The 16,126-nt window shown below is 43.0% G+C and overlaps 1 protein-coding gene across 2 annotated transcripts in view; it reads right to left on the reverse strand.

Annotated features, from left to right (window-relative positions):
* Nucleotides 1–10,795: 10,795 nt before the first annotated feature.
* sff (BRSK family serine/threonine-protein kinase sugar-free frosting) overlaps nt 10,796–16,126 on the reverse strand; it is a 145,482-nt gene continuing 140,151 nt past the window's right edge. For both annotated transcript variants that reach the window (XM_075689416.1, XM_075689415.1), the window contains exon 18: nt 10,796–15,948. In XM_075689416.1, coding sequence (XP_075545531.1) covers nt 15,563–15,948 — 386 coding nt within the window. In that variant the 3' untranslated portion in view covers nt 10,796–15,562. The remainder of the gene's footprint in view (nt 15,949–16,126) is intronic.

The raw sequence follows: 16,126 nt of genomic DNA on the forward strand, positions 1-16,126 counted from the left end.
TGTATATTCTTTGTGTGTTCATTAAGCAGCTTAATATATTTGTTCAAACCATCGAAGTCAATACTTAATGCGGTTTAACTATGACTAATGGCTGCTTGTCAATACAAATCAGCACCTTTATAGAATGTTTTATTGCATGGTATGGTGAACAATTAAACAGTCACAACTGCTGCTCGTGCCAGCAACAGTATGTTCCCTTTTATGACACGTTCATATATGATGCATTATTGTACTTATCCCAAATGGTCTCTATATTTATTGCTGAAACGTTACCCAGTTGGGCTGTCTGTACATTTTTTTGGCTGGTAGTTAAGTATGCCCGTGCAGAGGGATATTTTCAGAAGACGTGACTGGAATATTCACAGTATCATGCCTAAGATTGTAATTTATTTTGCTTAATACACATTTAAATGTCTTTCTCATACTTTTAAATGAATGGGTGATTGGCCATAACTTCAACGGAAGGCAGGTGGGCTGATTGTATCGATATGGTCACTTAATTTGTTACAGGTAATGAGGCCTCTTGGGCGTGCTAACAGGTTTCCAAGTTAGGTATACCACATGAGCACCCGAAATACCACACGAGCACTTTGTGTCATGGCACGACAGATATGCACCTCCTAGGAAACAGAACTGATAGTATAGTTCGAATGAATTCTATTACAGTAAATTATTTAAGGTGCTTTGAAAGATTAAAATTTTTTCTAGGCTATCGAGGTTCAGGACGTTTAGTTAACGCAAAAAAAAACACATATTGAGTAAGAAATGCCTTGTCAGTAAGCTTGACTTTCTTTTATTTTTCAATAAATGGAACCAATTTCCTTCAATTTTTATCAGGTGAAACGTTTTAAAAATATATTTAACTCAGAGATTCTCTGGAAACTTTGTATGACATATAACAAGACAGCATACCTATGTGGCCATTTTAAAATTTCCCGATCTTTTTCCAAGCCTTCCCTGGCTGTTCTCATGAAAATTTTCTGGCAATCTATGACGCCTGCAGCTTAAGTGCAATAAAAAAATATTGTGGTTTAATGCTTGCCAAGTACTGCCAGTCCACAATATTTAGATAAAACGAATAACACGTCAGTCACTTGACATGCAGTGTTAGATTCAACTGACTTGAATCCCTTGATTAATAAAGCTGACAAGGGCTTCGGCAAGTTCGTAATTGATGGCCACACGAGTACAGCACGGAAGACACAGAGACACACGTAAAGCAAATGCAACAATGTGAGGAAAAACTATACAATGAGTTATACAATTAGTTATTTTTACGCTTCAGTAGTAGTTTTCAATATAATTTGCTCTCATCACTTATGCCTCTAGTTAACTTTGTTTACCTCTGACTAAAGACTACATGGGAATATTAATCAGTACCATTATGATGTTTCGTTATACTACAGTATGATAAGCAGTTAGACAACCGTAATGGTCGCCGGTGCCAGCAACGGTACGTTTCGTTTTAGGACAGGTTCATGTGACACACAGTGTACTTATAAAAATAAAAGAAATGCGAGAATCCCAAACGATTCCTATAATAATACTTGTTGAAACAAAGATACCCGGCTGGACTGTGCACATTTTTCAGGTGTTAATGCAATATGCGCGTGCCGAACGAACATGCTCAGCATACTGACTGCAGTTTTGAACAATCACGTTAAGATTTGCAATTTATTTCCGCTTAGAACACTATGCAATGTCTCTTTTTTCATACTTCAAGATGAATACATTTGCCACACTTTCAGTAGAATGCACATGAATGGGGGCGTACTGATCAGGTTACTTATCAACTAAAACATGTTACGATCTCTTAGGTGTGTTGATAAGGGTAGAACAAATGCAATGCCCACTGAATTATTTGAATAATCTGTGCGTTATCTACTTAGAAAAGACCACCAAATTGATAATCTGGCTCTTCTTTTCTTTTGTACAGCGCATATTGTATGCAGTCTGTCCAAGACGACGGCGCTACATGCAACAGTAATGAAAACCGGAACACTTATTACGCACGACAATGGCTTCATACCATGCACGATTAGCACAATGCGAATCTGCGCCAGCAGCTGCCTTGTGATTAAGAGCACGTAAACTACAGAACGCCGAAGCATCGGAAGCCGCTTAACGCTTTTCATATAGCTCGAAAGATAACTTCTGCTGCTAAATTGTTTAAAAAAGAGACAAAAAACAAATCTTCCAACTACCGTCAAACGCAATGCCTTCAGTTTGAAACGTGTAAAGGTGTTCCCGGAGCGACTAATTTATTGTTCTCTAATTTTTTCGGCTAAGTTGCGGAGCTGCAAGTGACTAAGCTTATCGCAGGTTTCATGCTCCAAAAGCGTCTGTGGTTGCATATAAATAGATTGGGTGAATCTAGAGATTTCTACTAGATATTTCTTCAAGTCTCGTGTTTTGCTTGCTGTAACTTCCCAAAATTATTTAGATTGGTTGCCAGGAACCTTAAAAATACTGCTACTTTTAAACTATGCGAAAACGGCAGCGCACACACTGCTGATGCATGCCCCGCAAACACGGCCTTTCATCCTAGTACGCTAGCAGTTATTCAACTATGCCTGTCTGTTTGAAAATTCTTGATGCTAACACAATTTCGAGATAGATGCGCAAAGCGTGTCACGAGAATTTCGCTACACATACGGTGCAGCATTCATCGCGGCCGGATCAAGCGCCACTAAATGAGATCTACCACACTGGCTGCCCAACACACACAATCCGCTTAGTGGTAGCTCAGTATCAAGTTAAAACATGGTGTACTTCCTTTTTTACGCACCTAAGCTATAATGATAAAATCAACAAGCACGAGCGATCGCTCGCCGTAAAACATTCCGTATAGTAGAAGCTAGAACAGGAGCGCGTTATCAAACCATGTCAACGACAAACCGACACTATACCCGAGTCGCCTGCGCTACGTGCAGCCGGTTCGCGCTACGAAATGCGCTCACATAATCATGAGGTATTGACGCAAAACGTCTTTGATAAAGCTTACCATTCAATGTAGTTGACTTGTGATGCCACAAAGAACACGCATACAAAGACACCAACGTTCAGGGAGACACCGCACATCGGCACAACCGTTTACGTGCCTGGCGCGCTCGTTGAGACGGCGCACCGCCGCGCATGCGCAAGAACTCCGAGCATGCGCAGGAGCTCCGCGCGGAGGGCGTGCGCGCTCGGAGGAGTGTGAGCGCCTTTTCCTCCTTCATTTTTTTCTTTGTCTCTTTCTCTCTCTCTGATGCGCCATGCGCGCCGGAACGGGTGGCTTTTCTTTTCCGTTATGCATTTTTTTCGTGGACGAAGGATATGCGCTGGCAGGTTGTAAGACAAACGCTGTGGGCTATCGCATCAGACTGGAACGCTAACATGAATGCGCTGTTTGTAAAAGCCGTTACGGTGCCCTTCAGACGTTTTAGACGGATTATTGTCAGCGTCGATGAGTAATACAGCGTATTTGTAGCATATCTTCCAGCGTACCGCCAAATGTGATGCCCGCACGTATGTTAGTGCTAATTTTCTGTTCCGATGACAGGTCAAAGCAATCAGTACAGCATTGAGGTACTCATATGCGTGGCTGCGCAGGCATACCGCCGGCGAAATACTGCGTGGGCTCAGAGAATTTGGCACCTATTTTAAGTGAATGAGAAACGTTGATGAGTTTATAGTGCAGGATATTAGGCAACAAAAGTCGCCCGATGTTAGTGACGCAGCCGAGATATGAAGACAATGTGAAAAGTATCCGAGAATCGGACGACACACAACGCGAACACCACATGCGCGACATCGGTTCATGGCACATTCACAAAGTCCGCGTTGTCAGCTACAAACATTACGAGTGTCTTTGCTGTTAGCTTGATGCCTGTTTCGAATCCACTTGTATCTGAAGCTGGCGTTCATAACATATATTTTAACAATTGGATCGGCGTTTTGCTTCCGTTATTCTACTGCCGCAACAGTGATGCGACAACTGTGAAGACTGTCTTGGGATTGCCGAGAGTGACTACGTAGATCATATGTGGTCAACAAATGCGGAGGTATACACTATGTGTATACTAAAGTCTACAAATAGGCTCTATAGCAATCTCAGCAGTATACAACTTTAGTGGCTTATATCAAATGCAGCTATGTATTATCCACCGGTACCTGCGCTTGGTTACAGCGTACACGGGTTGGGCCCAGATTAACGATGTTTGTCTATTGTTAATCTATAGACATGCAAGACCACGACAACTCAGAGGTGGTGAATTCACCACCTGGTCTGCGGGCTTTCGCCACTTATTCACCCCCTTTGCCACATCTTCACCATCTGGCCTTCACCATCTGGTCTTCGCGAAGTGTACGTCCGGGAAGCAGCCAGATTTAGGGCCTTCGGGTGCCTGGAAGACCTTGGTGACTCGGACGGTGCCTGCTCCGCCGCGATCCTCGTTCGGTGCACCCCCTTTGCCACATCTTCACCATCTGACCTTCACCATCTGGTCTTCGCGAAGTGTACGTCCGGGAAGCAGCCAGGTTTAGGGCCTTCGGGTGCCTGGAAGACCTTGGTGACTCGGACGGTGCCTGCTCCGCCGCGATCCTCGTTCGGTGCAGCTGCACCGAACGCAGACTAGCAGTCTGCACGGTTTGCCCGCCGCGCCGGGGTTGCGGTGCCGTCGTGCATGAACCAGTGCCATATCATCGCGTTCGCAGAGGGCGGGGGGGTATGGGAACTCGGAATTACATATTATCGACTTTCTTCTATAGACATTCAATACACCAGGAGTAGAGAAAAAAATAGAAACCTTGTCGACTATTGTCCATAATATAGAGAGTCAACAGACAAAGTATGGACAAAAATAAATAGAAACTGTATCGGCTTTCGTCTACAGGTAGCCCATATAGAGGGGAAGTAGACAAAGAAGAAACAAACTCCCTATCGAATTTTTTCTATAGACCGTCTATAGACTGCGAGTAGACAAAAAGAAATAGAAATCTTATCGACTTTCGTCTACAGAAAGTCTATATACAAAGTATATGGACAAAAATAAATAGACACTGTATCGACGTTCGTCTAAAAGTAGTCCATAGAGGGGAAATAGACAAAAAGAAACAAACACCTTATCGACTTTTTCTATAGACCGTCTATAGACAGCGAGTAGACAAAAAGAAATAGAAACCTTATCGACTTTCGTCTATAGAAAGTCTATAGACAAAGTATGGACAAAAATAGATAGAGACTGTATCCACTTTCGTCTATAGGTAGTCCATAAAGGGGAAGTAGGCAAAAAAGACACAAACACCTTATCGACTTTTTTCTATAGACCGTCTATAGACTGAGAGTAGACAAAAAGAAATAGAAACCCTATCGACTTTCGTCTATAGAAAGTCTATAGACAAAGTATGGACAAAAATAGATAGAGACTGTATCCACTTTCGTCTGTAGCTATTCTATAGAGGGGAAGCAGATAAAAAGGAAACAAACACCTTATCGACTTTTTTCTATAGACCGTCTATAGACTGCGAATAGACAAAAATAAATAGAAACCCTATCGACTTTCGTCTATAGAAAGTCTATAGACAAAGTATGGACAAAGATAGACAGAGACTGTGTCTACTTTCGTCTGTAGGTATTCTATAGAGGGGAAGCAGACAAAAAAGAAACAAACACCTTATCGACTTTTTTCTATAGACCGTCTATAGACTGCGAGTAGACAAAAAGAAATAGAAACCCTATCGACTTTCGTCTATAGGAAGTCTATAGACAAAGTATGGACAAACATAGATAGAGACTGTATCCACTTTCGTGTGTAGGTATTCTATAGAGGGGAAGCAGATAAAAAGGAAACAAACACCTTATCGACTTTTTTCTATAGACCGTCTATAGACTGCGAATAGACAAAAAGAAATAGAAACCCTATCGACTTTCGTCTATAGAAAGTCTAAAGACAAAGTATGGACAAAAATAGATAGAGACTGTGTCGACTTTCGTCTGTAGGCATTCTATAGAGGGGAAGCAGACAAAAAGGAAACAAACACCTTACCGACTTTTTTCTATAGACCGTCTATAGACTGCGAATAGACAAAAAGAAATAGAAACCCTATCGACTTTCGTCTATAGAAAGTCTAAAGACAAAGTATGGACAAAAATAGATAGAGACTGTGTCGACTTTCGTCTGTAGGCATTCTATAGAGGGGAAGCAGACAAAAAGGAAACAAACACCTTATCGACTTTTTTCTATAGACCGTCTATAGACTGCGAATAGACAAAAAGAAATAGAAACTTTATCGACTTTCGTCTATAGACAGTCTATAGACTTTATATCAACAAAAGTCCAAATCTATAGAAAGGAAAGGTCGTCTATGAAAAGTCTATAGACTTTCTATAGACAGTCTAAAGTCATTTTTGTAAGGGCACGCCGTAGTGAGGACTTCGGAAATTTCGACCACCTGGGGTTCTTTGACGTGCACCAAAAATCTAAGTACACGGTGGTTTCGCATTTTGTCCCCATCGAAATGCGGCCGCCGTGGCCGGCATTCGATCCCGCCACGTCGTGCTCAGCAGCCTAACACCATAGCCCCTGAACAACCACGGCTGGTTTCTTGCATCACATTATCTGCTTTCCACAGTGGTGGTGAGGGCTTGCCAATGTTACGGTGCAGCTATTGTTTTAAACCCAACACTTTTAAATTTAGTAAGAGAAATAGAACAGTCATCTTCAATTAGGTTATGTGCTTGCATTGTGTTTCAGAAGACTGTGCAAATATATCTCTTATTTTCAGTGACTCTCACACCGCAGTCATTTCGCTGCACCTTATAAACACAAATGCGTCTATTACACCTCTAGTGGCCGCAATATCAGCTAAAGACGAAAAGCTGCTACACCACATAATCTCAGTTGAGACGACGCTATGCCTTACATGGCATTGCAGCCCATATATCGCCGAAGCACATGTAAGTAACAAAACTTTTAAACCCGTACTCACAAAGAAATTTGTGCCTTATAGCAATTGCTGGGAACCGGCGCCACGCCAATTATGATGGCATACATATTAGCGAAGACAGCCTAATAACAAATTAGAACCAGTTCTTACAAATAAAATGCTTCGGGTCGAATTCACGAAGCTTTTCTTTCATAAAAGATGCTAGAAATTGGCTGGCCACAAAGCTACAAGGCAGACCAAACGGGATGGTTGGCGTTTTCTGGGACCGGTGCAGAGGGAGACAGCCGAACGTCGTCTTCCTTCACCACTCTCTGACTACATGGTCATTCGTGCTATTTCTGCACGCTGTTGTGAGAGCGGGTGAGAATACCTAACATACCTACCTCGTGAGAATACCTAACAGAATATCTAACATACTTTTATAAGCCCCCTCTAGCGCAATAACATTTTCGTGAATGCGTGCCATTGTGCATAAGGCTTCAGGGAGAGAATTCACGATGCTTTCCTTTGGGGATAAAACTGTACGTTACTGACCAGTTGCCTTCATTGATAATGTAGTTGGGCAGTACATTTTTTTAATAGATGACATTTAGGAGATATTGGCCCGTCTAAGCGGTGCCGACTATACTCCTCGTATGGAACATAGTAGAAATAAAGTAACAAGAAAGCAGCGAACTAAAAAGAATAATAAGAAGAACGGGAAAGTTAGTCGTGAAGTCAGGTGACATAAATGCACTAAAAACAGCTCACAACAGAGATCAGATAAAACACGCTGGAACGTCAAGTCAGCGCACGAAAATGCGGGAAAGACAACTTGAAAACGGTAAAAGAAAACACGCTAGAATCTAAACTCGGCTACGAGCTCTTACACAAAGTACCGCTCAGAACAGAAATCATATTGACACGGATATTTCATATTTCTTTGGTGACCGCTTTTCATCGGCTAAAAAATTTTAAGTATTATCGGTCGTCGCAGGACCCGCCTGAGTGTATCAGGAGTTTCTCGAATGTTATCGACAGTTCTATCCTTTGGTTGTTGTCACCAAACCTTTTGTAATCTGATTGTATGCGCGACGCGAAGTGTGTAGTGTGCTTTCTGGAAGCCACGCGGGCACCAGCGATTACACTGGAACCTTCGACGAGTCATGTATAAAGCCGACGTGCTTGACCACTGACCAGATTTCTGATGATCGCCGACTTTTCTCGCAGCTATCGTTGTGCTTGAGTGTTACTTGTATTGCTGGGCACAAGTTCGCCCAATAAAGAGTTAAACTTGTAACTCATAGTTTTGACGTCTGCGTCGTTCTTCACTGTCACTGTAATGTGGTAATATAAAATAAGCTTGAACACAAAGTCAGCTCACATAGAAACACAAAATTAAGAAAACACGAAGTGAGGTGACAAAAAGAAACTCAAAATAAGGTGAAATTAAGCACAGACTGCTTACATTAGAGGATATAAACTGTAACTAATAATTTCCAATAACTTCAATTGGAATAACTCCAGTATTCAATTACTTCATCTATACATATTACACCATTCCATAAATCTCTGGAGGGCCACTATTCCACTCGTATTTGTATTGTCTCCTTTGGACATAGGCCTAAGATCTTTTTGATCCTCGGCACATGTTTCACCGTAAGGACTGTTTTGCGAATATCGGCAGGGCCCGTATTCGGAAAACAACACTTATGCATGTGTGTTCTGCTCATTAATCGCTATTCATGGAAACTTACGATAAAAATTGTTGTAACAAGACAATCGGCGTGGCAAAGGCCAATTGTGGACGGTAGTTTTAACGCCTTTCACTCGTAAGACCTGTTTTTCAGTGCGACCGCCTTCGATAATCATATGCCCACCATCACTACTAGCTGACATTTGCTCCTACGAAAGTTCTATAGCGCAATATCTTTTCGTAAATATGGGCCCACTTGTTATCCTGTCATGGAGCGATGTAAGTTTGCTTCGCAGATATATTTGATTGATTGATTGATTGATTGAGTCATTCCTTCATTACCTACTTACTTAAATAATTCAATTAATTCATGGGATTCAATGTCCTTAAGCGAGAAAAGGGCTTTGAGACACGCTGTAGTTGGGGATCCCTTAATAGCGCACCCACATCATGGTACAGGAGCATTCGTTGCATTCCTCCTCCGTATAGTATGGCCGAAGGAACAGCGAATTAAACACGTGACCCTGCGCTCAGTAGCCCTGTACTAGTGCAGCACATCTCTGGACCAGTATGGTTACCAACTAGTGGTTTCTCATGCCTACTTTTTGCTGGGATCGCAGATAGAAATGAACTTGGAGTTCCCGTGCTAAGGCCTCCAAGTGGAACTGTAGCAGTCGTCATCAGCGCTTTTATCTGGATTCCACGTAAATTGCCCCCAGTGACCATAAATTCCACGCGTAATACATGTGCTGACACCCAAACATTCATTCAAAAGAAGTTTGTAAGAATCGTACATTTAGCTATCGCTGCGTGGGTCAGTGTAGATTTCACGCTAGTTGCCAATAATTCTTTCTCTTACTGTCGCCTTCATTGAGCTGACTGTTCCACCAGCACTAAGCGTGCATAGATTTTATAAATGTAATAGGCTTTATTGCCTCGTGGCGCTTTATTCAGAGTTCGGTGCACTGTTAGTTCTGCAGTGCTCTTTGCCTTCACTCGGGCGAGGATGTACGTCCCTATCTGGCCTGCTCATGATATGATGATGGTGCGCTGAGGGAAAGTCTAATTGTGCCATATCGCCGTACGCTCACCCTAAAATGTACTTTGGGCGCATGTCCGACCCAGAAGCTGCAAAGATTAATTTCACCCTGAATGTCTTCGCATAAAAATAGCATAGTCATGGGGGTTGTTAAGATCACTGTATTAATGCCTGCTCTTGTACACGTTCCCTACACTAATAATTTTTATGGGCGTTTCATTATGAGATAGCGCGCGGCCATTTTATGACTGTATGTCTCAGTGTACATTTTCATTTCCACGCCCCGTTCTTTACGTTACGTAGGTATAGAAGTATGCAGAAGTGGGCATCTGTCAACTTCACACCGCTCCTATTATGTGCATTTTCTCTAGAAATTTATGTGCATTTGAGTATGCTTATGAAGAGATTTTTGCGTGCGTTGCTCTTTACAGCTCATTAAAGGCGACGAGGAGTAACCAAAGCTACATAAAAAAAATTCGCATTAACTTCGAATTTGTAATTTTACAGAAGAAAAGAAAAGAAAGAAAGCTTGCTTGATTGTCATTTGCTGGTAGCGGCTAGGCGTAACTTGCATCAAGCTTGTGCTTTCTATGTTGCTGATGCCATCGTTCTCAATAGTACAATCGCAAACCGCAAAGCAAAAAAAAAAAAAAATTTAGTTAACATAACAGACGATGGTAAAGTAATTTACTATATTGTTTTTTAAACAGTGTTCCTATAGAAGGCCTGCAAATTAATTTCTCCCCCGAAGGACATCACCTTCGTGTCGCAAAGATAAGCCATCAGGATTCCCCATCATGCTAAGTAAATTCGAAACTGAGGCAGAGCTATTAAAGGTTGTTTTCGTATGAACTTTTTCTGATTGGTCGGCGGGCCTCCGCCAATATTATGTTCGCCACCACTATTGGACTGGTTTTGTTCTCAGGAACTTTGCTAGCTTAAGAACCTTTTCTACAGGCCATGATTATCATTGCACAACTACACTAGCAGCTCCACTCCAACATTGCGTTCTTCTGCGCTGTCTTCTAATCACATAAAGTTTGACTTTATATTGCAAAACCTGAAAGCAGTTGGATCAGATAAATAGCACACACCTTTGTGTCGGTGGGGCGCTGAAAAGCGAAGTGAAAGACATATTTGACACGCTAAGCTTTATGTACAGGTTTAATAAGAAACACTCGTATACCTAGTATACAACCTTCGGTGCAATGTTTCGTTTCTTTTTCTTCGAGCAACAACACACATGAGAAGACAGCATTCTCTTTAGACTAAATACGCTCGCAAGAAAAGTGAAATTATTGACAAAGAATGAACGCGCATGCGTTATACAGCTGCAGTTGGCGGACTACATCTATACTTCCTTTAAGGCTTCTAGGAAAAAAAAACAAGGACATATTCATTGACAAAGGAACACAGATCTCTAAATCACAAGCGAGTGGCGAGCTTCAATACTTCCATTGGGCTTGAGTGTAGACCAAGGCCAAATGCAAAGCACACGAGGCGGTATGTTTTTTTTTTTGCTTCAGAAAGCACCGCGACAGCAGTTCTAGGGAAATTGGTCGAATAGCCGAATTGACGCATTGTGGAAACTGTTTATATTGCAAATACAATATACGTAAACACAAGAACCCCACTTATGTAACAATCCCGCGAGCAATTTGATTTGATGATGGCAATACGGAGTTTTTGCCGTCATAGGCAAGACAATAGTAGTGTACGGTCCTGCCATATTTGTTTCGAGAAAGGCTCTTTAGGCCCGTGAATCTAGCAGTTTGCTTCGAAAACCGAATGGAAGTTTTCTCTTGTGTAAGTCGTAGTCAATGTCTCTGGCGTTTAAGACTTCACCAAAGCCATAAATAAGAAAGATAATGTCGCAGAGAAACACAGTAACCAACCATTCATTAGCATGACAATGAAATATTTTCATGCTTTGATTTATTTTCAATCGGACCACTAGCTTGACGAAACAAACGTAATAAACATATTTATACCATCTGTTATTTAAGTTAGGTAACTTAGCTTGCACGGTACTTCTTCTTTTTTATGAAAACAAGTTAGGCAAGGAAGCGAGGCGTGAACAACTCTTTTCTGCGCCTGGCCTCTGTTATGCGCGGTATCGTGAAGCGGAGCACAGAGGCTTCAATGTATGAGGGCAGTACGTACTATTCGAGATAGTTTCACATTCTGGGAATCTTATGCTGAATTTCGTACCACTACAAGCATAGTGAACATAAACGAAACGTAACAGGCGTCTGACTGTTATGTCGTTTGAATCATGCGATGAAATCACATAATTATAGGAGAAAAAAACGAGGCATATCTGGCAACTGCGTGTCCTTTTAACTTCATCAAACGTCATTGTATAGAAGAAACGCTTTTATACAGGATGAGTTACTCTTGCTTAAGATATTGCACACACTAATTCACACTATTGTCAGCAGTGTCAAAACATAACACTTTTCACCGAACTGTACTCTCGCCAAAGATTCAAAACGCGTTCCTGAAACCGACTTTCCTGCTCGCAGGATTTCGCCCTCCATTGATTGCGACGAACAGAACAACGCCAACAAATGCAAAACTCCACTGCCTTTCTTTTGAAGGCCCCTTTGCATCACAATAACCAAACCCATGTCGCAGTTTTCTAAGCTTTGTACACATATATGTACACAGGCATATATACGTATATACAAAAACAATTCAAATTGCTGTTTCCTCAAGTATACGTGAGCAGTAGCGGTTGGTGTTCAGTATGGGCGCTACGTTTGCATCTCATTCTTGGTTTCTCAGTCGCTTTAACCTACCCAAAGATGGCCACATTACTTTGTCCCGCTCACAACTTCACATGCGTGGGAACGAAGACTGAACAGGTAATTTTACTTAACGTCACCTCCGACTACATTATTTCACTCGATCCTTTCCACACACCACTTTTCGTACTATTACAACAATAATGAGTTTAAAACGTCAGCCCGGACACAGAATTTTAAATGAATAAAAGCGCATGCTGATTACGTTCTAAAAAGCAGATGTACAAAGCTCGCGTTGCCGCCTTCTTATTTTCGGAGGCGATTCTTTGTAATAAAAATAACAGAAACAGTGCGAGTTTTAAGAAACGTTACGTTGTCCTCATGTGCCTAAAGCTTAAAACCCATCTGATTGGCTAAGATATGTTCGTGCACAGATTTCGAGATTCTGGGGAAGATTCGCATAACTTCACTCAGGTAATTATGAGTGGTGATTTGAACACTGTCATTGCTGTCATGATAGATCGGTACTGACGTACTGGCTAATGTTAAAGCAATTTTACAAAAATGAAGTTTGTGAATCTGGGTCCCAGTTCTGGAGTACTTGCTTTAGGCTTTATCTTACGTTATAGTGTAGATATGAAAGGCTGCGTAAGATACTCATTTCCTTGAATAAATTATCTTCTCTCCTTTTCCAAGAATCAGAGAAGTCAAAACCAATACAATATTTTTCTACAGAAGAAGCACCACTTTCATGTTATAATGTTAGTGAATTTTTGCTCATCGTCATGCAGTCTTGCTTACCATTTCAGTTGATGATGCCTTTCACCTAATGCCCACGGCTACCGACTAAATATAATAAAGGAAAGCTTCTAGCTTTCTACACCTTTCAACGCGAGAAATCATTGAGTACTGGAGGTTATACTTACAAAAATATGCTCCACTGGCGGTTACCGTAAGGGCCCAGTAAGAAGCAGCTGAAAACCAAGGTTGCTAACGAACTACATACACCGCACAACTGCAGCAAAATCAGTGCCGCAAGTGCGCTCACGTTTTGATGACGTCATATATCACCTTTTTCATGACGATGTCAGCATCGCAGTTACAGCGGCAACACGCTACGAAGCACGAGAAGCATTTGAAGCCACAGTGACAGTTATCATGATACATGGTTCACAAATGTGGATAGCAGTTTTTGAGCTGACGCTGCCATCAGGCCAAACGGTAAAGATGTTTCAAATATTTACGACGTCTATGGGGAAAGGGGTATTCGATTTTGCAATGACAAAGTTTTGACCACACGTCCACAATACTTTTTTTTTTACTTTTTAAGACATACTTAGAGGCAAACCTTCAACTCCGATGCTCTTCTAAAATACCGCATCAGAAAACAAGTACGTCACGTGACGTTAAGTGGAACGAGCAGCGAAGAGCTAATGAAATATTTGCGCAGATCCCGTGAAGGAAGTATTTCCAAAGAGGGCACATACAGGCTCGTCAGCTTGCAAATAAACGCAACATTGGCATTAATCTTCTGAACAGGCCCGCAAGCGATTCATATGTCGCAAGTGTTTAAGGACTACGCTGAGCCTGTAAGCAGTCGTGTACTACTTTAAGGTATCGCATTTTACGTGCAGAGCTAGAAACCATGCTTGCTATTAACGAAATGACTCTTTTGCTTTCCGCTAGCGCTAAGGGGCATTCTTATTGGGTAAACCGGTAAATGGAATGGTAGCCTCATACGTTTACCTAGAAGAAAATTCTAGCATAATTCTACGTGGCCATGGACACAAATACCATGCTTCGCATGCCGGTGTCATTCACTCTTGAAAACACGTTCAATTCAGTTCATTACAGTCCATGCTCCGTTGAAAAAAGAAGTGTTTGACGCATTTCGGCACGTTATCTTCGATGACCTCGTCCAGTGATGCTCGAATCGTTGCTTACAGAGTCGTCGACTTCAATTTACTCTGGAAGGAAACAACAAGGTTACAACAAAACTCACGTCACTCATCAAAGAAGGCTAGGCCAAAATATATACTTTTTTTGTAAGTGAATGTCCTAAACGGGAGACAGAGTTCGCGCGAAGACAAACGTCACTGTTTCACCGCAGCTGACGTCACGGAAAGCCGCCCGCCCGGAACGCCAAGTCATCTTGCCATCAGCAGTTATGCGAAAGGAATCAAGCAATCCTAAGCTAAGACGAAATCATTTTTCTTTTTTTTCCGTCCTTCGCGATAGACACGCGTCATGCGCCAACCATTCCTGACGCACTGGACTGACAAAAAATAAACGCCTGTAAAAGACGGCACCCATTCTTGCTCCAATCAAATCGCGCTTTATTATTATTGAATATACGCTTAAGAGAAACACCAAATTGACTACGACTTGTAGATTACCATTTAGAAAGCATGTTCGAGTATTTCTTTTTTTTTTGGAGGAAAGATACATTTTAGTGGATGAATTTATCGGCAAATTTCGCCTTTCCAACTTTTTACCAGAAACGTGATACCGACGACGGCAGTATACGACGTTGATTCGTGGTATTCACTCAAATATGAACACTTTTGTGCAAGGAAAGGTCAAGAGAAGCATAAAAGTTGGGTCCTTGCCCACTTTAGAGGTAATGGCGTCGTCATCTCTATTTCGTTCTGGCATTGTTTTGTTTTTCGACTTCCAAATCTTCACCTAACGCAAGGCTTACCTATTCCAGAATCCAGAAGGGAAATTTTCGTAGCTTTCTTAATCGCCTCTTAAAGTCCTACAAGAGAACGACGAAACCTCGGCGACAGTAATCACTGTTTTGCAGGGATCTGTCGATTACGCTGCGCGATTAGATTAGGAGCAGTTTGCGTGCCGCTCGTTACAAGCGTGCGATTCGGCTCAGGAAAGCAACCAGCGAAGGCTAACGATAAAAAAGCGAGTCCGCGCGTTGCGGCGACACGTATCATCGCGCACGACACTTGCTGGCGGCGTTGCGACGCCGCATCCGACGACGTTCCCCCGACGCGGCGAAAGCTGCCACTTGTCTGTTTGCATGCCGCCGACGACGCGCACGCTTGCGTCGTCAGTCAAGTCCGCCCAGTGACTTTGTCTCGTGCGGGCGCGGCAACGTGCATACTGCCGCTCCTCCTCTTAGCGATCGACGACGGCCGAGGGCGCGGAGAAGGGTCGTCAGACTTTGTCCCTGGAACCTTTGAGGTCGTAGCTGAGGCGGCGACCGTTGGCGATGGACGTGCCGTCCATGACCGCGCGGCGATGACACGCTGCGGCGGCGACCGCGGCGGCCGCCTTGGCCTCCCGCTCGAAAATGTCGCAGGCGGCGTCCTGGTCGGACTTGCAGCGCGCCATGGGCGGCTGGCTGCCGGTGGCGGTGAGCACGTGCGCGAGGTCGTCCGCGACCTGGGTGGGCGACAGCGACTCGGAGCCGCACGAGGAGCTGTCGCTCAGCTCGGAGGTGGGCGGCCGCCGGCTGAAGCGCGGCGAGTGGCTGCCTGGCCGTCGGCCCAGGATCTGCGCTTGGATGTGCTCGCAGATCCGCTTGAACCTCCGGATTGGACCTGAGCAGCGAAGAACACGCGTTATTGAGGGGCAAGTGCCGCTACCGCGGCATGGTGGGGCAAAAATTCTAAACAAGCGGTACCCTCGACTCAGAAATTGTTGTAGCGAGAATTGTGGCATGGTGCTGTGTTTCGGTCTGCAACGAATTTCGAAATTGTGATAGGGGATACACAGTGA

This window comes from Dermacentor variabilis, chromosome 4 (genome assembly GCF_050947875.1).
Source record: "Dermacentor variabilis isolate Ectoservices chromosome 4, ASM5094787v1, whole genome shotgun sequence".
Lineage (NCBI taxonomy): Eukaryota > Metazoa > Arthropoda > Arachnida > Ixodida > Ixodidae > Dermacentor > Dermacentor variabilis.